Source organism: Melanostigma gelatinosum (genome assembly GCF_949748355.1).
Source record: "Melanostigma gelatinosum genome assembly, chromosome: 3".
Classification (NCBI taxonomy): Eukaryota; Metazoa; Chordata; class Actinopteri; order Perciformes; family Zoarcidae; genus Melanostigma; species Melanostigma gelatinosum.
Genome location: NC_136636.1, coordinates 22,374,524 through 22,401,581, shown reverse-complemented (window position 1 = coordinate 22,401,581; position 27,058 = coordinate 22,374,524). Strand labels below are relative to the sequence as shown.

At 42.6% G+C, this 27,058-nt stretch overlaps 1 protein-coding gene across 1 annotated transcript in view; it reads left to right on the top strand.

Annotated features, from left to right (window-relative positions):
• Positions 1-27,058, top strand: part of LOC306775112 (metabotropic glutamate receptor 4-like) — a 139,342-nt gene that overhangs the window by 6,244 nt on the left and 106,040 nt on the right. The window contains exon 2 of the mRNA XM_079265351.1: positions 20,346-21,362. Within this exon, the coding sequence (XP_079121477.1) occupies positions 20,814-21,362 (549 nt within the window). The 5' untranslated portion in view covers positions 20,346-20,813. The remainder of the gene's footprint in view (positions 1-20,345; positions 21,363-27,058) is intronic.

The following is a 27,058-nucleotide window of genomic DNA, read 5'->3' as shown; positions in this document are numbered from 1 at the left end:
CCTTGAAACTGCAGTGATTGATTTTTTTGGCCACTTGGGGGCAGCGCAACTGTAAGCACATACCATCACCTTATACAGGTGATATAGCAAACATGTTATCAAACGTCAGCTTATTTAGCGAGATATTGCGTAAAATAAAGTTCCATCTTCCCCAAGTCCCACGGAAACATACTGTATTACTTGGTTGTATCAATGGTTGTGTTCATTTTCAATGCATTTTTTTAAAGAAGCAAGAGCTAAAGGATTTGGCTTCAGGGTGGGCAAAGTCCAACATAACAAACAAGCTAAATACAGTATAAACTAATGATGTCAAGGAAACCAAAGTACAATGACTTTCCTCCCCAACTACAAACTGTAGAAACACATCACAGTGGCATAGACCTTACAGACGAGAGTGGCTGTGGCTTGAATGTAGTCAAGTAATATCAGGAATGAGCCAATCGCAGACACACCCGTCACATTATCAAATGCCGTCATTCAAACTGATGGAGAGAGCAGGAATAGCACAGTAAAACATCACCACAGTCAAAACTGACATCTGGTGCTGGACTCAAAGACGCTACAGAGCTGACGAGGACTGCAAAGTCGGCTGATTATTTTCTCTGGGTTTGTCCCCGTTTCACGTTACACATAGTCATTTGAGCCATCAATATGAAATGTATTGATTATAGCAGCTTTGAGGGCAAATTAAACGGAAAAAAATTAAGATGCTGATGAACACAACATGTCTCCACAGACAAGTTCCAGAGTCTGTACAAAGGCACTGGAGCTGTTCTGGCTGCTTGTGATAGCCCAACACTTTTATCTTCTTTTTCCTTTAATTTGTCACCCAAATGTTTTTCCACCAGATGAGCATTTTGTTTCAAATCCATATGGTGAACGCTTTTTCTTATACTCTGAAATGCTGCCTCTCTGTTCTAGTTATTGCAGTCTTGGGCACAATGGGGTCCATTCTAGTGAGAATTACGCCCCCAAAGATTGGTGTCGAAGGGGCCCGGTGCACACACAGGTGTCAGGATGCCTATCGTCCAATATAACATGTTCCCGAATGTGTTTCTGTATAAGTCTGGCACAATTCTGAATCACACACATTCCACTTTATTTTCTTTTAAAGCTCTACTTGAAACTATTCAACCCACTTAAGGTGGCATGCCGGTTGAGTAGATTTCAGGTCATGTAGCTACAGCAATTTATAATATAATGAATCCTTTTACCACTTTTAACCACTCGTTGCTCGTTGTTTCACTCTCAAAAGGGACAACATGGGGGGGAATCTGCAGTTTTAATGGCAGTGGATGCAGGTTTTAACCTCCTCTTTTGCTGAGCAGATTTCTATACAGCCACCACTTTTCAGCACAGGTGTTGATAAAGGGGCTGTAATTATTGGCTCAGACAGCAGCGATACAAATGGCTGCCTTGGGCCTGAGGACAGCTCCGGGTTCTCACACTCACACTCTGCCGGCTGGGAGGAAGGTGTTTGATTCAAAAAATGGCTCTGCTCGGAAATAGATTGCTGGGCTTGCTGTGATGAGATTAGTGGGGTGCAGGTTCCGGAGAATCGACAGGACATGAAGAAAGCTTTATCGCTGCTATATGGCCGGTGTGCCCTAGAATTAGCGTCTTCGGGGCACGCGAAGTCTGAATCCTCTCGATGTCCTGTGGTGATTCATTTAACTTTGCAACGGCTGATTAAACTGTCTCTGCCTTCTTTGAACGAAGGCTGACAGTTTGACGGTGAAACCGGTTTTACTTTGAATCTGCGGTGCATTGTATGCAGCCACCAGTGGCATCGCCTTATTAAAGTGAAACTTGCGCTCAATTTATGTGACAATCTACATCAACAACAACCCCGAATTTAGGTTTCAAATTGAGCCTGAAAATGACTGTATAAGTGTATTAATGTGTTTGGAAGATGGAACTGAAGACGGAAATAAGGAAGGTGGAGAGGAGGCAAGGAACAAGCAGAGAGGGATTTGTGCTAAATTGAGGTGTGCGATTTATTCCTGTAGTATTTTTCATATCGCAGAAAATAGAAAAGTATCGTCAGCAGACTTATCAGCATTCACACATGTGACTATTTACTAAATCTCCGTGCTATTTATTTAATCCTCCACATTAACAGGGCCCGCTTAAAATAAAAATAAGAAAAACCTATATCTCCTCTGACCAACTGCTGTGCATGCGCACACAAAAGGCAGAATTTGATTTAAGTTCTGCGAATATGTGTCTCAACCACATCCACCTACACTTTGCACACAGAGCACAAAAGCATACGTGGTGTTGAAAGGCACGTACACACGCAGGAAATGATTCGCGCTCAGGAATATTGGCACTTGTGCTATACACACATGATGCATTACACATATGTAGAAACATGCAAATGCACGCACAGCTAGGGGGGCGGATGCAAAGGGAGCGAGTCCATGAGAGCTCTTCTGAGATCCCTCGAGCCCACCGTGGGTGTTTTGTCTTTCCCGCGAGGGATGCTTGTTGTTTTGCAGAGGCAGGTTCAGCTCTCGGATTAATGAAAAGCTCCATCTTCGTCATGAAAAGAGCATTTTCACAATCTATTTAACATCATGCATACCAAAGGCTGACATTAGGCACTGTTGACTTATGCTCGCCTACAGCAGTGTTTTCTGATGCATTCATTGCCACTGCTGTGATCTTCTGTGGGTAGGCTTCCCCCCCTCCGGCCGTGCCCGTTGAGTCTCTTGCATTTCTCATGTGCACTGTCAGAAAACTCATTCTTCAGCACGAGATGAAATATGGCACACAACTGGAAGTCTGAAGGAGTTATTGAAGAAATGAGAGTAATAAAGCTTCCCAGGACTTGTGTGTTTTTGTTGTTTTGGGTAATGTCTTTTCTTTTCCCCGGCTGCCGATGGATGATTGTCCACAGAAACAGGAGGATGTAATGGCACGAGCACGGTATATTAGCCAATTTAGTCAAACCTTTATAGGTCAAACTCAGCACTCTGAGTGCTTTGGCTGAGTGTAGAGCCAGGTCGCAGGCCTGTAATGCAGGATGTCTCTATCTCAGTGGCAGGCTGACCCGACAAAGACTAAAGTGGTGTAATAGGCTGCAGTGGAAAACCTTGCAGAAGTGCATTCCATGAGTAGATGTTATTTCAGTGGTCGTTTCTGTTGAATTATTGAACGCAAATGGTTGTAATTACACAGTGACTATAGTGAGGACGTTCGGGTTGTGAGGAGTGTCCAGATCATCGCGGGGATCACAGGACTACGTGATGAACTCAAAGGCATTCCAGGAACCGCCAGATGCTCCTCCCCACCGCCCTCCTTTCCCTTCAGCTCTGTCAGCGATTTCTCCCCCGTGAGCGACTGGCGTCAGGCCGGCCCTCTCAGAGCTTTTAAAAGGCTGTTAAAGGTCCTTGTGAGACACGGCCCCCTATCCCTCTGCCGCCACCCACACCGTCCACCCAGCCCGCCCACAAAGCCCTCTCAGCAATCACAGCTTCTCGGGATGTCAGCTAGCGTTACTGTAACCCCCCTTACGCCTGCGATCAGAGCTCAGCCATGCAAGTGGAACTGGGGCAAAGCGAAGGCACTCGCTCGTGGCAGCCAAGGGGGAGACCGGTCATCTCCGCCACACTGACCTCTGAGGGCCTTTCGAGGATTGGGATGTGACGGCGTGGGCGATGAATGATGGCGAAAGCAATGCTCTGATTCATTTTGTTGGCGTAAACACAGAACGACTAGCACTAGGCTGAGGACTCAAATAAGACACAAACGTCACAGAATTTTGCGTTTTTTGGAGGGGAAGACAACTGGAGGGCCCATTATGTGGCCCCAGCTCTCCTGTGCTGTCCAGGTTGGTTTGTCTGTCAAGGTAAAGTGGCAGGACTGCAAATTCTGCCTGACAGCCGAAGCTCCCCTCAGGGAGACTAAGTGGCGTCAACCTGTCGTAGTCACACACTGTTGCTGACAAGGTGATGATGAACACCTTTCATTAAAAGGCAGAAGTTGGGCTTTTCCTCTGAGAGAGCATGTTCCGGTCTGAATGTCAAAGGGAGAGGACCGGGGCTGGACCAGAAAAGGCTTGGGGCTCAACCTCTGTAGGATTTTATATGCGAAGACCTCCAGTATGTCACCACCATGTGCACGCTCAGAAATTCATAGGAACTACAATCAGAGCCACAAGAAGAGATGCACTCCTGGTTGGATTGGAGCCCTCTCGTTAAAAAATGTTTAAATCTTCCCGCAAGCTGTCAACTTTGCGGATGCTGCGGTAAACATATGTGGATTCACATTGCTTAAAGCTATACACTAAAGCGATGGGGGCTCCAAATGGCAGCGACAGATAACTATTTGGACAATTTCAAGTTCTCTACCCACAAATCAGGGCTTGGGAAGTCATCACACTGCAGACAGCAATACCGGCTATAGTTTGTGATCGCTTTAAAGGGACAGGAGAGCTCATAGCTTGCAGAAGAAACAATGCAGAGGCCAGTTGTCTCCGGTCAGAGCACTGATCAGGAAGCACCTTTGACTCAAATTGTGATTCGTCACTCCTGTGGGCACCCAACACCAGAATGTAATTTGGGTAAGCGGGGTTAATCAATGTGGTCTGGATTGGATGGCACGTTGGCTTGCATTCTGATTTTAGCCGATAACAGCAAATGTGTTTTTAAATGAAAATCGTGCCTGCTGTAGCTTCAAAATGCAATATACTGTAGAAGAGCCCCGACTAGATTTTGAATAAATACTTCACACTGAAATATTGACTGTTTCCTGGCATCACACTGTCACACTGCTGAGAATTGTTGACAGATGTTCGGTATCGGTAAGGGAGTTAAAGAGTCAAACTGTGTGGCATTACAGCAAATCCTCTCAACGGCTCATCACAGGCGAAATAATTACGAACCACCTGCTTTCCAAAACACACAACACTAACAATGATAATTATGATAATAATTAACTGATACTTCTGCTAATAGTAATACCACCGTACAAACAAATACTGCGTATGATCGTACTACTGTATGATCGAAAATATTGAAACCTACATTTCCATTGATTATTCAGTTAAACAAAAAGGGAATATGTGGATCCATTAGGGCCCATTGGCAGAATGTAAATTATGATGTTAGCGGCAATAAAATAGCTCGGATCTCTCAGTAAACACTAGTGACTGAAGTACCCCGGCTGCCAGCGTATGGCTTCAAACGAGACACGGCTCCCACACCTAATCTATCCACAAATCATTACTGGCCTAATGAGCAACATCAAACCCGACATTATGACAATATACTGCCATCTCCATGACAACTGGGTTTGCAGAAAAAAGAGAAATATGTCCCTGGGACTTCCGTTTCCTTCGCATGCTGCAGGTTTTATACCCTGCAACTTTATACCATCAATCTTTGGCGCGTCAAGACGTTGGAGTTTGTTCTGTTTCAGCCGTGCCACCGGCGGCTCGTGTCAGTGCAGGATGATGCTTCTGCACGTTATCCACTTTTTAACATTAGAGGATTGCATCTGCACTCGCAGTGACCACACAGTGTTCAATTACATTGACTTCTTTTTGTCTTCCTTTGTTATCCTGCTGAGTATTTTGTGAGCTCGGAAGGTGCACTGAGTGAGAGAAGGCAAGCGGAAGAAAAATAACTGGCTTACCTGATATCATTTATTAGCAGATCATTTCAAAACATAAAAAAAGAGGATGAGAATCATTTAAAATGTCCACATTTACATATCGCTGTTGTCAAATGTTAATCTTTTACCCCAAGTGGAAGGACAGGTTCTTTTTTTCTTGTTTAGAAAATTCTACCCTTTCCAAATAAAAAAACAAACACAGAGTACTATGTACTACTAACAATACATCTATGTTTCCCTTTTCATGGCACTCTGGTAGTCCTGGTGGAGATATAACTCTCTGTGTTGCCAAAAACAAGGTTCCCCTTTTTGTGATGAAAATTGTCTGTCAATTCTCAGTTGAATTTCTAAATGATCATGTTCCTTCATTGTGTTCATTTTAACATGCTGCACCCCATCGAGAGTAGGACAGTGATTGCACAGACCAAAAAAAACCTAAAAAACAGTAAGATTCGGATATATTGTTGGTTTTCATGTCTCTTTGACAACATCTGTCGTTCACTGCAGTTATTCCATTTGCTTGTTATGATGCTACAGCAGTTTTAGGGCCACATATCGTGTTTACATGCATATGGAAAAAGGCAATCGTAATATGATTACGGCAGTAATGTGAGTGAGGTGGGGCTCGTGCACATTGTGCTGTTTGCATGATGATGCTCTTAGCAAGAGAAAGCTATAGCTGCACTAACATGTGGAGTGTTCAGATTTTACTGGCATTCACAGAGACCATTAAAGACAAGTTATTCTCTTAATGGGATCAGAACACTGTTCTCTTATGACATGCAAACAGGATTGATGATATTATACAGTATGTGGAATTATATGAGCAGTTATTTTACTTGTGTTAACTTGTACAAATGTCAGGTACATTAGCTGTGTGCCTGAATCATCTTAATTCATCTTGATTATAGGATACATTGCAACACCACACAGATAATAATGGTCCCCAGCGGATCAATCCTGACGGCTTTGGTGATCTGCTGATCTTTGGTAATCTCTCCACCAACAGGCCACATATTTCATTTATCAACTGAAATATATCAACATATACGAGAATCCGAATGATTTGGGTCAGCGCCAACACAAGGTTTTGCAATTTTGAGTGAAATCCAACAACATTATTAACAAACATTGAATGGATTCCCATTACCAATTTGGCATTTTGATATTCATGTTCCCATCAGGACGAATAGTTATTGATTTTGTCCAATACTTTGGTTTATGACCTATTATGTACCTGCAAAACAAAATACATCCCAATCAGCCTCAGCTGTTCTTTTCCTTTAGTGCTAATCACCAGCATGCTAACACGCTAAACGAAGGTAAACATGATACCTGCTAAACTACAGCATGTTAACATTGCCATTGCTTCACCTCTATCTGCCTCATAGAGCCACTAGCATTCTGCACACTCGTAGTCTTGTTTTATACATGAAATCATTTATTTAATATGACGGTGCGGCTTCACTGCCACATTATTTTGTAGAGCTGTGGTGGCTCTAGTGAAGCAGAACTTTCTATTATGAGGGTACAGTAAGAACCGCAGGACTTTAAGAGCTGGGTCAAAGTTCCTCTAAAACGAGTTTCCTTTACAGTATAATTTAAAATGACATCTGGTTTAGTAAATTCAGGGCCAGTCATTCAAATTAAAAGTGTAAAAACTTTATATTTTATTGAAAGAAAATGCAATTGGTTTCAGATATCCATTACAAGGATACAGGGATACAAGCCCTAACTGTGGCTAAAATGTCACTAAAGTGTAAAAATGTACATAAATGATATGCAATCCCTCTCACTTTGTGCTGAAAGACCATGTCTGGTTTGCACATTACACCTGTTCATGAATTCATGCATATCTCATCCGCCGCACTTTGTCGCATAAGAAGCAAGGATTCAAGGATAATTTATTGTGATTATGCAACACAGGGTTGCACAACGAAATGCAATTGCAGCCCATTTGCTGCACATGAAAAAACATGACAAACCATAAATGGTAGTGCATTGCTGTAGTGCTTTCATTTGGTTTTCAAATCTGCATCGGTGGGAATGCAAACAGCAGCAACGAAACAATTCTCTTGGCATAATATGGGCGGCATCTTAACATAAACAATTCGACACCATCATCAACATTCATGCTCACACGCGGCACTGTTTTGCATGCGGATGCAGGGCTCGGGTAGATGTGCTTGTCTAGTTAAACGCTTACCCTCATCTCAGCAAATTGGATGGCAGTTTAATAAGTGGCGCTAACTTTTTAAAACCGAATTGATTTACTTGTCACACTCATTTCCTTGTTCAGTTATTACTTTAGATACTGACAATATACATAGGAGATATAGTGCCATCTTCGAAATGGTTTTCCGAGCAAATCGTTGTTAGACATAATGGGCTGTGGATGAGGGAAAAAAAAGTAATCAGAATTTGGTTTTAGGGTTGTGTCAGTTAATTAACACCTGATTAAGTGGTCAGTGGAGATGGCCGCATGCTGTGAGAGGAGGCTGTGAGCACAATCAAAAGAGGTGCCCATTAACCATTAGAAATGTTTCAGAGGGTCACTCGCTCTCTCTGCACAGCTTAAAAACAGAACAATGTCACAAAATTACACAATTCTCAGACGAAACGGAACATTAATGTCGGCACATTTATCCACACACAACGAGAACACAAAGCAAGTCTTAATCAGAAACACTGCCATGTTGTTGGTGGTTGTTTAAAAATGTTTTTGTATGGGAAATGAGCTGTTTGCCTCTGGTAGAAAAAAAAGAAATCTCATCAGCAGTCAAGCTTGGTACTCTATAAAATTGTCAGTGACATCCTTTTCTCCTGCCCCTGAAGACTTGTTACAGTGTTCAGGGGCAACTTGTGAAGTCATGGCGCTGGAGACAGATTTTTTGAATTGTGACATGAATGCAGACAGAGAGAGGCAGTATTATTTCCTGGAAGAGACATCTTTCTCCTCGAACAATGTCCCTTTCTTTTTCTTTCAAATAATCTCATTTGAGACTGCATTGTTGTGCTGTCTTCCACAGTGTCACATCGCAATTACATTCTTGAAGAGACCTGCGATCGGCGGCGGAGTTCAGACAAAGTGTGCGCTATTCTTACTTGTACGGCTGCAGTGAATTGATTGATTTTTCTTTGTCCTTGTCTTAAAGGTGCAATGCAATTGTTTCGTTTGGCCTTCTGTGTGTCAGGACAGCCTCCTCCAACAGTCACAACGGTCGGCCTTTAACTCCATCTCCGTTACTCTATACTTCATGTAAATCCACAGGGTTGAGTTCTGACAACTGGTTACATTTGGATAACAGTCTTATTTTAAGGCCTCTGTGTGTGTCCTGAGGGAAATGCTGTGAAAGTTGTTAATCGAAAGGGTGGTAGACCACACTGTGAGACACGTGTTATTGGCTCATTTGGAGCTTGGGCGACCAGAGATAAGTGTCAGAAATGTATAGATCAAAGTGTCACAACATGACTGCTGCTTCGACCATCTACAAACCAATCAATGGGAATCTGACATAAATCCTGCTATAGACACATGCATGTATAGGTACCACACTGCCATGCATTTATCTATTGTAAATGCAATTTCTTACTTGGTAAAATAAAATAAAAATCAGCAGGCATTCCTTGCACAAGGCTCAAAATGAATATTGAGTCTGTCTGACCCTGATTGCAACCAAAATGTTATCAGACACATCTTGAATATTCTGCCTTGCAAATGACCTCTGCTCTTATCGCACAGTACAGGCTCTTCCGCAAACATTTGTTAATCCCCTAATCAAGCAAAAGCATCCTCTTATCTAAATACCTGTCCCTACAGAGCCAATAACAGTGGCAGGCTTACATTATTGGTCTGCACAAAAGGTCTGTGTGCGTTTGTTTTTTTACAGCACAACTTGCAGGATTTTCTGATCTCACAATCCATTTTTACTGGGCTTGAATTGGATGTGTTGCAGGGTGACTTTTTATTGTCAGGCACTGTTGAAGACTCCTATTTTGCTGCATTTCTGTTGACTAAAGCTGGCGAACAGAAGGCTTCCCAGCCTACTCACTGACCATGCATTGCACGGTGAGTGCCCACCTGCAGCTTTGGAAGGAGACCCTTCGCTGCCAACATCTGCTGCAGGTCTCAAAGGATGTGTGGGCCGTCGACCGCTAATCTGCACTTCTGAGTGTGATTGTCTTTGGTTTCTCACAGGAGTTTGAAGGAGAATGAGAGCTTTGTTTAAAAGAAAAGAAAAGCAAAAAATTTAACAAAACCAAGAATTCCTCCTAAACGTGTTTAAGGTTAAGGAACAGTTTACACTCATGAGCTAGCAGTATAATTAAATCAAGTGTGCATAGAAAAAGATATTTGATGATAAAGTAAAGTCTCTTTGTAGAGCAGCATATGGATCCAGCATCTGCTGCGGCAAGAAAAAAGTCTCCATCCTACACACAAAAACATTAATGTTTTCAAACATTTAGTCAGCACAGGTTAAAGGTTCATGATGGTGCGTCTTTGCATCAATGGGATAAGTGGTGATGCATTTTTTTGTAAAAATAAAAGTCACCATTTATTTTCTGTCCTTATTTGTCAGAAGTTCTCTGTTGGTTTCACAAACCATCATCTCTTCAATGAAATCACCACTTTCAGAATAGTCTTTTTGGGGCTTTTTTTCGTGCTAAATGCATGTTACTTTTTTACTTTTACTCAAAGAAAGTCCATTATAATCTTACAGAGTCCTGGGTAACGTCTACAAATTTCTTTTTTTTATCCAACCAACAGGTGTTACAGTACGTGTTAAAGAAAAAAGCAACAAATCACCACACTGGAGATTTTTTTCCTTCAAATTTGACTGAAAGATGAAGCAATTATCTAAATAATCACATATTCATTTTCAGTTGACAGACTGATAAATCAACGAATCGTTTCAGCTCTAGACATGAGACACAACAACATTTGCATTCCTTTGAAGTCGTGTTTCTAGCCACACATGCACATTCAAAACATACAAATCCTGACTGTGTTTAAAACTGACCCTCCGAAGAGACTTTTACTCAATATAAGTATGTTTGCAGAGAAGCTGGCTGATGTGTTAAATAACACATAACATGTATGTCTTTGTGGTCCTCTTTCTACAACATTTTCATTGAATTTGTGTTTCTGGTGAAACGTCCTCTAGAATAAACTACTGCCACTCAATGTCCATTTATATGCAGGTAATCACGCACGCGGGCACGCCTACGGACGCCAGGTGAAGTTAGCATGAACATATAAAGTACAAAACTAAGTAGACGTGACTAATTAACTTAATCTGTTCACGGTCAGGACTCTTAGAAGACCCGAAACGGAAAATGTCGGTGAGTGAAATGCGCTCCTTTTCTGTCTTGTTTTTTTTGTTGGTTTTACTGATCAGCTGGCACAACAGCCCGCTGTGGCTCCGTCTATGACTTGGACGGGTTGGTAATGCTGTGGAGGCTATATTGCTTAATTGTGCGGTGCGTCTGTTTTGGTTTGAATTTGTGTCACAGTGCAGTCGGTGTGCTGTAGTTGTCAGTATGTGTACATATACAGACCGGGCTCCTTGGGCTGGATGAAGCCACCTGTTTACTGTTTTCAGGTTAAACAGGTGGTCTGATCATTGCATCTTAGATGTTTTCATCCTGTGGGATAGTAGCTTTGGTTTACTTTTTAGGGAATACGGTATAAACGGTATGTTACGCACGTCAAGGTAAATAAATGAAGAGATAGTGTGTAGGTCATATATTATATGTATGTATATCAATGTATATGCATTTGTGTGTATATATATATATATATTAGTGCTGGGCAACGCTTACAATTTTTAATCGCGATTAATCGCATGGATTTTTTGCGATTAATCGAATTGTTATGGCAAAGTTCAATAATGAATTCAAAAGTAGTGTATTGTGCACTTTCATTTTGAAAGTACTGCTATATGACCAAAAGGTCAATAACATTTGGTTTGCAAACACTTCAAACACATCAGGTTCTTGTTAGCAGCAGTGTTCCCTTTACACAGCAGCAGTTCTATCTCTTCACTATCTGTGCTCAGTGTGTGACTGTATGTGAAATGTTCCACTGCTGTGCAACAGGAATAACAAGTTTCAGCACGTTTCAGCACAAATGTCTGTCTTCATGACAGTCAGAGCATGTGAATGCAGCTCTACTGTTCATCAACACAATGCTGTAACTCCGAGGTGATGATGGTTACCCAGCGATCAAAGAATAATGACACTTTACGCACAATTTAGGTGTATTTTCCCTTTAATTAACTCACGAGATGCAGGTAGTATGTTTCATACTTAATGTGAATATAATTCATACTTTATTGGCATCTTATTCTGAAAACCGGATGTTCGTCTGAAGAAACCGGATGTTGTCGCACGTTAATCGTTCCGCTAACTTTCAAAGTCCTTCGCTCGCTCCCGATCTGTGCCGTTTAAATGCGTTTACCGTGAATTTCAGCGTATAGGTGCACTGACATGTAAGTGTCTGAGTTGACCACGGAGATATTCATTTGCATTTCTCTTCTGGTTGAGGGAGTGTTGCTCTCCGTGGTGCTGAAAACACGCGCACACTATTCTTGTGAATTGATGCGCGCACGAGCGTTCAGTGGAGTTGTCCATGTATGCCGCAGCGATGTCCAGTAGTCTCCATTCCTCCACCGCTGCCAGTGAGCAACGGACTTTCAAAATAACAAAAATAAAAAAATGCGTTAACGCGCTATAAAATAATTGTCGGCGTTAATGAATGAATGCGTTAACGCGATAATAACGCGGCAACTTGCCCAGCACTAATATATATATATGTGTGTGTGTATGTATATATGAAGATATGTAATGTAGCTTTTACATGTGATCTGTGAATGACTATGTGGTTTGTTGTATTAACTCCACTACTAATCTCTACTCTGATTTCAAAAGCTACAGGTATTTGTTGAAGGTATCACGTGTGCTATGTGTGTGTGAATGATATATGTCATTTATTCATGGCTTGAACATACATCATGTAATTTGAATGTCATTCTGAATTGCATAGCTGAATGCCATGTGGTTTTGTCCTTCTAGCACAGTTCAGCCTCGTTCAAGTATTCCTTCCAGTCAGTTCTCAGTAAAAACTGAGGTTTGGACACATGTAGTGAGGCTCTGTGGGACAGCCTCAGCAGGTAACTGTAATATAATGTAGTCCTGAACGTTGGACCAAAGCGGTAAAACTCAATTTGATTTTGGTATCTTTTCCAACTATTTCAGAGAAGACTGTTCATTGTAAGTCTGTTGTCTTGTTTTTTTTTTGCGGTTGTTCCTTTTGTAAAAAAAGATTTTAAGATTTGTTTGACATTTTGAATACGAGGAGCTGTTTGTCAGCTGGTTCCCTGTTGTCTCCCAAAGGCGAACCCATGATTCTCTCTTATAATCTTTGCTTGGAGGCCTCGTGTGTTCCCAAACAAGTAACAGGTTTTACAAAATCAAGCCTTTTCTGTATCTTTCTCTCAGATACACGAACAGAAAAGTCCCGCACTCTGGATGTGGTGGAGATAATTGTGCTCAGAAGGGAGGCCCTCTGTCCCTGGGTGTTGTGCATTGTTTTTTATCAGCTGCAGGAGATTCAATATTATCAGTATTATTAATAACATTCGCATTATTGGTTTTGTGGAGGTGGTGGCTCCGCCGTAGAAAACCTCACTCTTTCATGCATTTTTCTCTATAGCGTTCGGCTTCAATGGGAAGATTTGAGGTCAGATTGAAGCTCAAACTTCAACTGCAGCCCTGAAACATGGGCACTTGCAGCTATTTGTGCGACTTTAAACAGCCCTTGTTCCCATTATCTCTGGACATCTAACAAACCCCAGACTATACTGATATGCCCTCGTTTTCCATATGTTGCAGCTTCGAGAGGTTCTGTTGGAAATAGGTCTCTCGGGGCCACCGGTTTGATAAGACTTAAAATTCCCTAATCCTGACAGGCAGGCAGGTCGAGCTCAACAGATACAGTAAATCAGTCAATGCGTCTGAGAAGCAGCAGCCTTCTGTCTCGACTGCGAACCCCCCCCCGCCCCCCTTCTCACAGACACTTTCTAGGACACGCTTGACAGTGATGACTTGGGATATAGTCTGTCTTCCCATTCCTGCTTCCTACTCAGCCTTTATAGTTTGTATTGTAAAAAAAAACAAGGTTGAAGAGGAGAAAAAAAGAAGTGTATTTGACCCACAAGATGAAGTACGCCAGGCATCATTACCAACCAGCGGAGCTGGTTCACCTCATGCCATCTTTTAACTGGTCCATTAACCAGCTTCACAGAAGGGAGTGAGAGAGACAGAGAGCGCAGCCTTCGGTGCCAGGGGCTTAGAGACACCAGGACTTCTGGATATATTTGAACCTGTAGCTTCAAAATTCAAGCCTGCCCTCCGAATCATATTCAATCCAGGCCCCAAGGTGTGCATGTGGTGATAGGTAGGAATTGAAAGCTTTTAGAGATGGAAACCTGGCCGCGGGGATGAATACCAAGTAGAGTTGGCACTTTTTTTGTTCTTCTCAAAAGCAGAGCTTAAACAAGTGTAGGCGCCTCAGTGAATAAAGGATAAGACTCTGTAAAGACCAACGGTGGGAACTGAGGAATACAGGGGTGTGTATTTCATCGTTACAGCAAGATGTTCGACATTGAATCAGTCAAGTCGGTGAACGGGAAGTCAACGATTTTTGATATGGGGGTGACCGTGGCGCACTGGATTGAGAGGGTCGTCTGGGAACCGGAAGGTCAACGGTTCGATCCCCGACTGGGACGTGTCACGTGTCGAAGTGTACCTGAGCAATACACTGAACCCCCAGTGCAAGTCAACAAAAAAATGAAGGGATGGCCCATTTCTTCCTTTCCCACAACCGTTCCTCAACCCTGTCTTTCCACATGACTTACGATTTCTTCAAAACAAGGCATTACTTCCGCCGGTTTTGACAAATCACAGCTCCGTTCTTTGTGTTAATGAGCCTTGTTTTGGGTGTCCTCAAATTTCTGTCGCCGGCACAGAAATGGAGCGGCTCTCTGGTGTAGTTCTCATGAAGTTGATATTTCGCAAGATATAAATTGCAGCCGTGTTTCCTCAGGGTTCTCGGCGACGGGAAATCAAACGGCCACAGACAGCTATTGCATAATATCATATCTCAGCAAGAATAACCCCATATCTCAGGGTTTCTAAATAAGTCACAACTGTCAATTGTAATTAATGCGCCCTAGAGTTAAAATATTCAAGCCCCTCGCTCCATCTCGCCGTCTGTCCAGCAGTGACAAAACTCATCAAATGTCAAGGGAAAGAGATTGGGATCATGTCAGTCATTTTCTTGTTTTCAGGGGGAAAATGCTTTTCCCAGTAGACACCTCTCTCAGTGATGTGCAAAATACAGACATCATACCGGACATGATCCCATCTATTTTTAGTGACCTGTTTTAGTACTTCATTTTTGAGGAATTCACCTGAAGCCACTTTTTTGATTTCATCGGTTATTTATTTTTATCCTCGCACCGTAGAACGAGTAGTCGATTAATGATTTAATCGACCAGCAGAAATTTTATCTGGATACGTTTTGCTTTTTGAACACTCTAAAAGATGTTTTCTCATTTTATTTCTTTTTATCATTGTGAATTGAATATCTTTGGTCTTTGCTGATCGGTCAAATACAGAGATCTAAGGGTCATCTGGGGTTTCTGGAAGACTGATGAGCAATTCCCTGATTTCAAAGCAATTGTGGGTTCGGCCTTTTTGAGAAAAAACAATCTTCAAATTAATTGAAAAATCCTTAGTTGCACTCTTTCAAGGTAAAGTCTGATGTACAGAGAGTTGAGACACATAAAAGTAAGACAAATATTATTGCACATACGGAATTGATCAACAAACCAAGCAAGTAGTACATATTTGACACTCCTGAATTGCCGTCCAATCACGAATCATCATCATCTGCCCTCCGTATTGAATTTCAGTACTGAAACGATCTTTAAATTACAATTAAAAGTCAGAGATTAGAGTGTGCCTGTAGAACTTTTCTAAAATTGATACTGATACACTGATTATTACTGCAAGAGAAAGGCAGATTTCCCTGAGGATGGTAAAGACGATCACAGTGAAGTAAACGACGAATGAGGTTTTACTGTGGGAATTGATTGGGATAAGTTGTATCCTGGCTCTTTCAGCAGCATCTACCGTATATCTGGCTCGTTTGTCTAGAAAATGCTTAAGGTGATCGAAAATAGAAACGGGGTCGCGTTGAACCGAGCAAGTGTCGTAATTGGAGCAAACTTAAAAGACGCAGTCAGGTGACGGGACAGTTGTGTCGAAAGCTGTAACTGTAATTTCCTTTAATTTGGGTCTCTCTATTACAGTGTCCACTTCAGCTTTGCCCTGCTTTGAGAGGTATAGTTTTCTCTTTGCCAACTGTTTACTCCGACAACTGTAGTCGGTTATTATTGTGAAGTATCTAAAAGTGGTGGGAAACACTCCTCAGCTGCAGGCTTGGCTGAGCTGCTGCTTAAAATGAAGAAAAAAAACCCCAAACAGGTTGAAACAGAAGAGAGAAGAAACCCGCACATGCAGAGATCTGAGTGAGTGGAGACTTCTTTCCATTGTGAAGTCTGACACAAACTGATATCAAGGCAGCTGGCAACAAACACACTCTGTTCATCAAGACTTCTGTTCTGTAGCGATGCATGGAGGCGTGTGAAGGCATGAAGATGTACTCTGCCAAAGGTATGCACATACTGTAGGAGAATGGTGCAGCGATGGAGATGTGTAATACTAAGAAAAATATAGACCTAAAATGTTGAGCATGATAATGATCCTTGCATTGATGATGTATCATCTTAAGCTGTTGAACTTTACAGCAGAAAGTTGGGTGGAAAATGAATAATTTCTTCACTCATTTTTGAACTGATGAACTATTTTGATAATTGATTACTCGTTTCAGCCACTTTTCAAGCAAAAAGATGAAATCATTTCAAATCAGACTCAGTATCTTCAGGGTTTGAACTGTTGGGCGGAAAAAAACAAGACATTTGAAGACATCACCTTGGACTCAGTCGGGGAGATCATAACGGGCATTTCATACTAAAGAAGATGAATCTATTCATCAAGAGAATACACGGCAGATTAGTGAATTATGAAAATGTAAGTTAATCGCAGCCCTAAATAATTGACTCATACGAGCTGACGTAATGATAAATGCTGTTTACAGATGGCTACAGGGACGCGGTAGAATGCTGTGCAACATGACGCTGAAAATGACAAAGCAACAATTCAACAACATTGCTGTTAAAATGAGTCAACATTTCCAGACTGAAAAAGCAGATCAGTGACAGATGGCCGGCTCAGTTGAGTGTACGGCACTAATTGTATCACGTTTTTCAGGCTTTGCTGCTCGAAAAAAAACCAGGTATTACCCCCCAGACCATTTACTAACGTATCGATGCGTCCTAACGCTCATTTCAGTCCTTTTTTTCTCCTTCGTCTTTCGCTAGACACAGAGTGGCAGCCTTTTCTGAAGCTCTCCCGTCCTTGTCTGCAGCTTAAGCCTGCTCTCTCTATTCACTTTCCTCAGGGCAGCCTTCTTCCACCTTCCTATTGATCGGCTGTGCAGCATCAACATGCCGGAGTGTCAATTAGAGGGCCCCTCCTGCCCATCTGTGAGAGTGGAGCTAAAACACATCTATAAAAGTTTCCTTGGCTGGCTTCGCCATCCAGCAGCTGCTCGATCTCACAAGATAAAGAGGCGAACAATCTGCTGAGAATAAATATATATGTATATATATAATAATTGGATATGTATCCTTGTTTGTATTCATAATGTTCCACTTGTAATACTGATGGGACTGCTTGGCTTAGCTGCAAAACTTCCAGCATGAAGTGCTGGAAGAATTCGATGCCGTTTGAAGGGGGCCGGTCTACATTCTTCATCTTCAAAGAGAGCACCTCCTAGGTCTCTGTCAAGGTGACGTGCAATTGAGAGGGCAGGCTGGGTCGAGTAGAGTGGAAGCGACGCATGTTTCTCTGTGAAAAGAGTTGCTGTTTTGTGGCATTGCTACTCCCCAGCCTCTACAGTATGCTGGCACGTCTTTCTGGCTCAAATCCTCTCCAGTAACTTAGCTGTTTGTATTCTGTTCAAACACAAGTTGTCTCTAAAGCTCCTTCAGACATCTCGCACATTGCAAACACTTCAACCTAAATATGTAAATGCTCTGAAAACGTCGTCTTGGTGACAGATGTGTCAGACGAAGCGAGACCAGACGCGGTGTCAAACAACACCCGCACCGTGTGTTCTTGTACATTCAAAGTCTTCTTATTTCATCATGTTTCAGTCCAGAATACTCATTAAGACAAACCTCCGTTAATGAAGTTGTCAAAGCAGACGTCTTTAATGTGCAAATACAGATTGTTTAGAATATATGTTTGTAGGTTTTGCACTACTCAGAATGAAGCTATTTCTGTAGATTCAGCTGGTGTAGCTGGCGTGGCCATCCAACAGCAGTCTTATTTGCCTGCATGTTGTTGTATGGCCTTTTGAAATGAATGCGTAGTCTATTCCGAGACCTGCTTCGGCACCTGGGGAAAGGTTGATCCCCTGATATGAATCTCTCCGGTAATTCCTGCAGCTGTCTGTGACATTTAGTTTTTATTCTGTGTGTTGTACATGTTGTGGTTCGACATTAAGGGCTGATGTGTAAATACCGTACTATGCACACGTTCTTTCCTCTCATTCAGCGCTCAGGTAACTTGTCTTCTTTGTGAGCACCGTGCTCATTGCGGTGCCTCAAAAGCAAGCATTTTAAAATAAGACATAAGCAGTACAGTGGAACATTGATAAAATGTAACCGGATTTCACTGTATGCTATGACGGCGCTTTCCATTCGATGACTACATACATGTCATGTTGAATAGAGCTCTGAAAGGAGGCCTCCCTTAACCAAGACGAACGTTTGGAATGGGAGTCGTATAGGTTTCAAAAGAGTGACGTCAGTTTCTGAAACCATTGATTCCGAGGATACAGCCAGCTGTCACCTGAAGCGCTGGGATCTTTAAGATTATCGATAAATGACATACATCCTGCTCGAAGAGGAAACGCTTCATAATGCATCTGAAACGAGACAAAACAAGCCGATTAACATGATGGTGCTCGATGTAATCTTGTGAGGGAGATGTTTTTCCTTCTGTTGCACTCGAGACACTCCCTCAGGTGGGCTGGCTGTTTTTCAGTCTGAAGGAGACGCGAGCTGTCTCCCCACCAGCTCTTCTTTTTGTACAAACATGACATCTGATGACATCTTTCTTCAAATCTGCACTCTTGCAGAACAGTTTTTGGAACCCTTCACTATTTACAGCTGTATTATCATTTAATTTTTTTTCTTTCCTGGCAGCTCACTGCCTTCTCAGTGTACGCTCTGATGTTAGCTATGGTTGGATTTGGTGATGGGGGTGGGTGGTGGGTGGGGGGTGGGCCAAGGTGAGTTGGCTGGCTTTGTCATGTGTTCTGCAGCAGTTAAAGTGAACCTGCAGTGAATCAAGTCTGAAAAATCACTTCTCACTCAGTAGGAGATAGTTGGGTGTATTCAAAGGACCTTGTCACTTCCAATATGCTCTCAATGAATCACCGGCGTTGCCGATCCGAGGCTTCAACCCTCTCCGCTGGAAAACCAATGTCTTCAGCTCTATTCTGTCACTGCGTGCCGGGAGATTGCTCCTTCAGACTCAATTTCTGCTTCGGGGAACAAACAAAGTGAAGCGTAGATAATGTACATACGTGATCGCTTGTAGTGGCATATTTTGTGTCTATATGGCATGCATCTATAGTTTGTGTCAGAGGAAGAAGAAGAAAAAACAGAAGTGAGGGAATGATAGTGTCAGATTGTGTCTATGTGCATGTTCTGTCATGCAGCCTGGAAACAATTTAAAATCTGCATTACGCAGCTCACAGCAGGGAAACAGTAAACAGAGCCACGTCCAAACCGATGTAGTTGGGTAGAGAGCTGAAACAATTTGTTGATCAACTATATAGATAATCAGCAACTTCTATCGATTGTTTAAATCAGTTTGATGGTTCCCGATTCGCCAGTGGATTCGCCACTTTTTTCCAGTCTTACAATTTAGTGAACTAAATATCTTTTGTTTTGTTTTTTTACTTTCTGATTTGATCTCCTTGGGCTCTGGGAAATGATTATACAAATATATCTTTTATCGTTTTGAAGGCAAAACTTCTAAACAAAAATCCATAATGAAAATGAGCGTTAGTTGCAGCTCTGGTGAGGTAGGCTGCATCTGTCATCGGAGAGGTGAAAATAAGGTTTTTATGATTCATGTTTTTAAGCTTTGTTTACGTACGTCAGTAGCCTATCAGTCCACCATGTTTGCATCCCAAAGAATGCTGCGCTATTGTGGCAGCGGCTGAGCACATCCATGGACAAGGTTTAGGTGACAATGAAGCGTGTGGCTCTGACTCAGCTCAGCCCTGTCAACCTTGAGTCCATGGAAACCTTTTGAATTCAAAATGGTAGACGTAGGACTACATGAGAAAAAGAAACTAGTGTTGGGAGCAGAACTGTCTCTTCATTCCACATGAAGCTGCACTAAAAAGGTTAAGCGCAAAAAAAAGAAGTGTTGAAAAGCTCATACCAACACAAATCCCTTCGCCTTTGCTCTGTTTTTGCTGTGCGCTGTCTCACTGTCTTCTCTTTTTCATCTTTCAGGAATTCACTGTGAAGCCTGTGGACCTAAGCCGGCCTGAGGGCTCTGACATATACCAAATCCCTGCCCAGGGGAACAGGGGAGATTAAAAACTTCTGATTGAGGTGGAGTGGAGAGAGACGGACACGGAGAGAGAAAAAAAGCTTGCCGTTCACCTTTGTTCTCTGCCCCAAGTGAAGGATCTCCATAGGCAAGTCTGCGAATAACAACAGACACAAGAGCAGCTGCCCACCACCACTGTGGTCGGATGATGGAGTGAAAGAGAAGAAGAGAACAGGATTACGCCCAGGTGAAATAGCCAACCTCATATCATAAATGAATTGAATGACTGGGAGAAAGGAGAGACATGAGAGGAAGCCTTTTCTGTGCCAACTGCTTCAAGAGGTATTGCAATTAACCCTCTGGCAATCCTAAAACAATACCTGGCTTCTGTTACTTTCTGATTGCTGGGTTTGGTTGTAACCACGTGGATGCGTGCTCGGGCTGCGGCCATGTTTCAACCACCGGTGTGTAGACCGGATTGGAACAGCCGGATTCTGCTGCTGCTGCTGCTGTTTGTCTACAGCTCCCTCAGGGCCGCACAGGCTGCCAAACCCAAAGGGCCGGGACAAACGCATTTGAACTCCATCCGCATCGACGGGGATATCTCCTTAGGTGGGCTCTTCCCAGTACATGCCAGGGGCCACGACGGCAAGCCATGTGGGGAGCTGAAGAAGGAGAAGGGCATACACCGACTGGAGGCCATGCTCTTTGCCCTCGACCGCATCAACAATGACAATAACTTGCTGCCTAACATCACACTGGGGGCGCGTATCCTGGACACCTGTTCCAGGGACACGCACGCCTTGGAGCAGTCGCTCACCTTCGTGCAGGCCCTGATCGAGAAGGACGGGACAGATGTCAAATGTCTGGGCGGGGGAGCGCCAATCATCACCAAACCTGAGCGGGTGGTGGGCGTCATCGGAGCCTCCTCCAGCTCCGTCTCCATCATGGTGGCAAACATACTGCGCCTGTTTAAGGTAAGGACATCGGCATACGTTTTTTTTTCTTTGTCTAGATTTGAGTTTCCAGTTGTTAGTGTCTGTGAAATGCGCAGGACAAAGAACATGAGCAGTGTTTGCTGATGAGCACCGTAAGGCACTTGTACCTGTGGTTTGTGTTGTTTTGGCTTTATTGATTTGTTTGAATAATTAATAACAACAGGAGCTGCAGCACAGTGTGCGGGAACACTATGTGTTGGAGATCTGCTGCCACATGATGGACACTTTAGAGAGAAGATACGATTGGTAAATCTCATCACTCCGACTGTTGCCCTGCAGGAGTTTGTTGCTAAGCAGTGAGAGGTATCGCCTGTCACAATACAGAAGTGATTCATAGAATAGGACTTCATTTCATTGTTACCCCTTAGCCAGTCTTCCAATCGGTTTGTTGTATACATCTGCTTACACGGTGGAAAAAAACCATCTTCTATTCATGTACATTTGAACATTTGATGAATTATTTAACACGTTTTGTTTTCTGTCCAGCCATTCGTGGCAAGTGTAATAGCTCTTTCTACTTTAATGAAGCTTTCATTGCTATTTACTGCTCGACTCGCTGTAAAATAATACAACCCATTTTGAATTTGAAAATAATTACTTTTTATGAATTACTGTCATGTGTTTGAAACAGTTTCGCGGGTAATTACACATTTTGGCACAGATATTACCCAAAATCACTTTCCTTGGGACCGGCGAGGTAGTGGCTTGTCTACATTTTGTTTTGAATAAATTAGAGATCATTTCTCAGACAACACTAAGACTTTAAAACCAGCTTCAAAATACATTTCAGCTCCTCTGTGCTCTGCTTTCACCTAAAAAGCTGATTGTAATCCTGACTTCAAAATTTACTTTCACCTCGATCTCATGTGAAAATTCATTCCCTCGTCTTGAGAAGTACTGGGAGGTCAGCTGGTGGCTCAGTCACATAACTATCCCCGCTGCTGATTCAGTGTTTTAATTTAGGACACCTCAGCAAGCCAGCTGCTTCCTGTCACCTTAATAATGGGCCCTATGCTACCTTACCTGCCATCATACAAATAATTCTGGATTTCTGGTCCCCTAAACATTGATGATTCGGACAACATGGCAGGTTAAAGTTTTAGACTTTCTTAGATGACGTAAATGTAAGCTAGAGCTGCGTGTTGCGTGCAGTGTTTTTGTTCTTCCTTTATGTCTGCTCGCCCCTTTGATGCTCTTGGCTTATGATGCTGAATGCTCGACGACTCTTGAACCAGACCAGACTCTGGCACGGCTTCCACTACTGCCTTCCATTGCGATCAACACCACACCAATGCCATGCTGGAGAGATGCTCTGCAAGTGTGATGGGGCGTTATTACTGAGCTACGATTAGGATAGCACTTTTTTATTTCATTGGCTGCGGGAACCCTGTGTTTTCACATCACTGTTGATAATCATGTTTGATGCGAGTATAGTGAGTCATGAGGTAAAGCATGATTTCACATGTAGACTGTTTCGGGCTCTGTCAACTCATCACTAACAGAAATGCATAGATTTGCATAAAGTGAGTCAGCGCCGTTACACTAACAGTTTAGTGTGGGATGGTTGGTGGATAAAGAAAAGCAGGATCTGCATCACTAAATATAATCAGCATCAAGTAGCTCCAGATTTTGGTGATATAATGCTTTTATTTATTTATTTTTATTTAAGGTGCATTATGTAAGTTCTGGCGACATCTAGCGGTGAGGTTGCTGATTGCAACCAACTGAAACTTCTCTTATGGTCCAAGTGTGTAGAATAACTACAGTGGCCGACATAAATACGGGAATGGCCCTCTAGAGCCAGTGTTTGGTTTGTCCATTCTGGGCTACTGTAGAAACATTGCAGCCGGCACAGTGAAGAGGACCCGCTCCGATATAAACAGCTCCTTCTGAGGTATTATTTTCAGTTAATCATACACGATAGAAAACATACTTATTAATATCAAATTCCATATCTGCCACTAGATCCCCCTAATACACCGGCAGTGTGTGTGTGGTTTGATAAGCTCCCTGGTTCCAGAGTGTCACAAACCACATGGGATGTATCCTGCTGAGTGAACCCATTGTGCATCCTTTATTCAATATAATGTATGGGTGTGCTTTATATGAGCCTGTTGATCTACACGTAGTCGAGCCTGCATGATCTCTATATTTCTTTCTGTCTTACACATAAAATGTGCGTATATGCGCGCTCACACAGGTAGGAATAGTAGTGAGCCTCTTCAGCAGCGCGTTTTTTGATCCCTCTCTCGCATAGAAGCCTTAAATCCTTCGTCATTAGCACAGTGCTCTTTCCCTCTTCATTAATGCACGTAATGTCCTTGCATATTTCATTTAGATTTCTCTGATCTTCTTTCTCTTTATCCTCAACGTACATATTAGCATTTTCCTCGTCTTCCCTTTTCACCTTCAGACAGTTGGAGGTTAAGAAAGCAGCTTCAGTGAGACGACAGGATGAGTAGATGAACATAGTGAGATTCCCACCAGTTCATCTTCGGTTCCTATCGCCTGGGTTATTAAGCCGCCGTGTTGAAAATCAAACACTCTCCAAGACAGTCGCCAATCAGTCAACATCCACTCTTAATTGAATAACGGTCATTACAACAATCAAAAAAGAGAAAACGCTCCCGACGTGAAGTAAAGCGGTCTGGTCCGTCGTATCGATTAAACAGTAAACCTTTTAATGGAGAGTGGTGCGTGGTCATTTAGGTGGAGTCTTGAGTTATGGCTTCCCATCGATCCATAGGTCAGCCAGATGCCAGCTGGCTCCCCCGGTCCTCATGGACCTGCTGATGGTCCCGGAAGGTAACCGGCTTAAGTTTACGACGGCCTCATAACATGCCCTGCGCCAGTAAGACATCATTTGCTGCATGATGTAGCACGCAGAGAGAAGAGGTACAACCGTGTATACTAGACATAAATGTTTGCTTTCAGTGGAGACAATGCATTCACTCGAGTACAAGTTCAGCATACTGATGAAGACTGGCAGGCCCCTCCCTCAGACATGTAGACATGCACATTACTGCAGCGTGTAGATGCAAACGCACACTCACCATGAGCAAAACTACCACTTCACACCCAGAAACACAAGCGTACACAAGCACATTAACACGCAAACCACTTCATAACCCAGGATCAGCGTCAGCCAGCCTGGTGTAGTTAGCAGGTTTACAGAAAAGTGTTTCCTCAGCACTCAGCTGCATACAGATGTGGTCCAGAGCAGCGTGATGAATATTTTACTCCAACCTTATGTAATGGTAACACAGGGACCAGGAGACGGAGCTCTGGAACATTTAAGTTTGGTTCGCCCAGCAGCCGCTGTGACAAGCAGTTGGGGAAAAAAGACAATACATGATCACGGACAAGATATGTCAGATGGTTACATTATTCATTTGCGTACCAGATGCGTTGATGAAGTTGACACGCATCACCTACAACGCATTGCACTACCAGGTCTGTCCCTCTTGCCTTGTATATCAGCAGGTGATCCTGACAGGGATTTAGTATTTTCCAAATCAACCGTATTTGATAGGTTTGGCTCGTGTTCAGTGAAAAGAAAAAGTATTTTTTTTTCATTTGTTTCATTCTGTAATGCACACAAGTAGCACAACAGAGAAGCAATGACCCAGGAATAAGAAGGTCAAAGCCTTCTCGCCTGCACTGCTCAATGGAAAACATTTTGGTGGGTTTCTTGTTCTGATATTCCAGTTTACTGCTGGCTGGACAAAGCTTCTCGCGTTCACTGAAGTGGCTAGTATCAGTGGTAAAGGGGGCCACAGAAGAGTGAAAAAATGATCCATTTAGAGGGAAGGAAAGTAGAGGAAAAATATAAAATTCATGCAAGAGCACACAGGCCTTCAGCATCCCACTCATTCTGGCATTTTCCCTCACCCTTAGTTCAAGCTCTTGATTTTGAAGTTTCACATTGGAGACACAGAAGCTGACCTATACTGAGTGTTCATGCGCCTTCACATCGTGTAGGACCCTCCTCTGCTGTCTTACAATGGCAAAGCATCTCTGCGTCTCAGAGGGTCTCGGAGGCAAAATACAAAACATCAATTACGTGATCATTTCTTTTTCACATTTGATCCAGACCCATGCTGTTACGACACCGCTTCAGCATGGCATTGCTGTAATTAGTGTTTGCCAGTTAAATTGGCCTCAACCCTCATGGGTTAGTTAAGTGCTTCAAACTTTCAACAAGAAGTAAGGCAACTAATATTTAGTGCTGGATACACACTCTATGGAAGGAGAAGTTGATTAGAGATTGCCCTGAGTTGCCCTTTCTCAGCCTTTTTTCCTCATGGATTCATTGGGGGTTTTGTACATGATAACATTGCTGATAAAAGCATGTATATAATGAACCACAGTGTTGAATAATACATATTTAAGGCAGACTAGCTGTTATGAATATACTGGCTATTATTCAAGTATGAGCTCATACAATGAACCAGATTTAAGAAGGGTTACTTGCTGTATTTTTTGGCAAGCAAACGGCATCTTTACTTGTTGGCTGTAGAGAAGAGAAACTCATTTTGGGTATGAAAAAAAGACACCGTGGTTCAAATTCACAGTCTGGAGTTGCTAATGTTTGCTGTTATTGATGCATTTGCCACATACGTGACTCATTCCAGGAGCACGTGTATGCTTCTAAAAATCCCTCATAGTAAAGCTGCAATTACATGACAGCTGTGAAGGTAAAAGCTATCAGCGTCAATCTCAGTCAAAATATATGCATAAGGTGCGGAAACCACCCGGCCACCCAGCGTACCGAGAGCAGGATGGCAGCTATCATTAGCAGTTGACAGTTTCTTTCATGATTCCTTGAACGAGCGAGCCGATCCATTCTGCAGCTGTTTCGTGGTCAAAGCTCCACCACATCCCTCCTTCCCAGAGGTGCTCACCATCTGCTTTGTTGCAACCTCTTTTTAGTGAGATAACGATTATTTCCCCGCAGCCTCTACTGTTAAAATTGTTGCTTCAGACCTGCTTGTTAAAATGTGTAAATGTTAGGTTCGTATTAAAGTACCGCATAATCTCAAACATTTCTCTTTTCTCTCTTTGGCAACAATGAGGGAACTCACGGCGGCTTTCAAGTGTACAAAAGAAAGAAAATCTGCATTTGATTTGTCTCTGACAGGCAAATTGAAGTCCCATCGTTGTACTGAAGAGATATCTATTAATAACTACAATAAATAATATTATTTTCATTGTAGGTTTTCTGTGAGAACTAGGGTTGGGCCAAAGTAAAATAAATGTCATACAGGTTTGATATTAAGCCAAGCACCGGACTGGACTGGGATACCAGATTTCACCACTAGGTAAACTCAGCAGCTACTCCACCAAAACCCGCAGGAACGGCTTTCCACTAAAATGAGAATAGCTGGTCCACCTTTAATGTCAGCCCACCTTAAGTGGGTGATCAGCATCTACTCAGCTGGTGGCCAGCTGTCCGTAATTATTTATTTCCCTGACATTTAAATGTAAGTTAAAACTTAGACTAGTTAATAGAAAACAGTCAAAATGAATATCAATTGAATCGATAAGGTTAAACACTGCGTATAAAAGCCATTTGAAGTCATTTATTTTAATAATATCAAATGCTGCTGAAATCAAATGTGTCCCCAGTGGCTGCTCTGGTTGCCCTGTTAGGAATGCACCTCACAGCCCCAGTG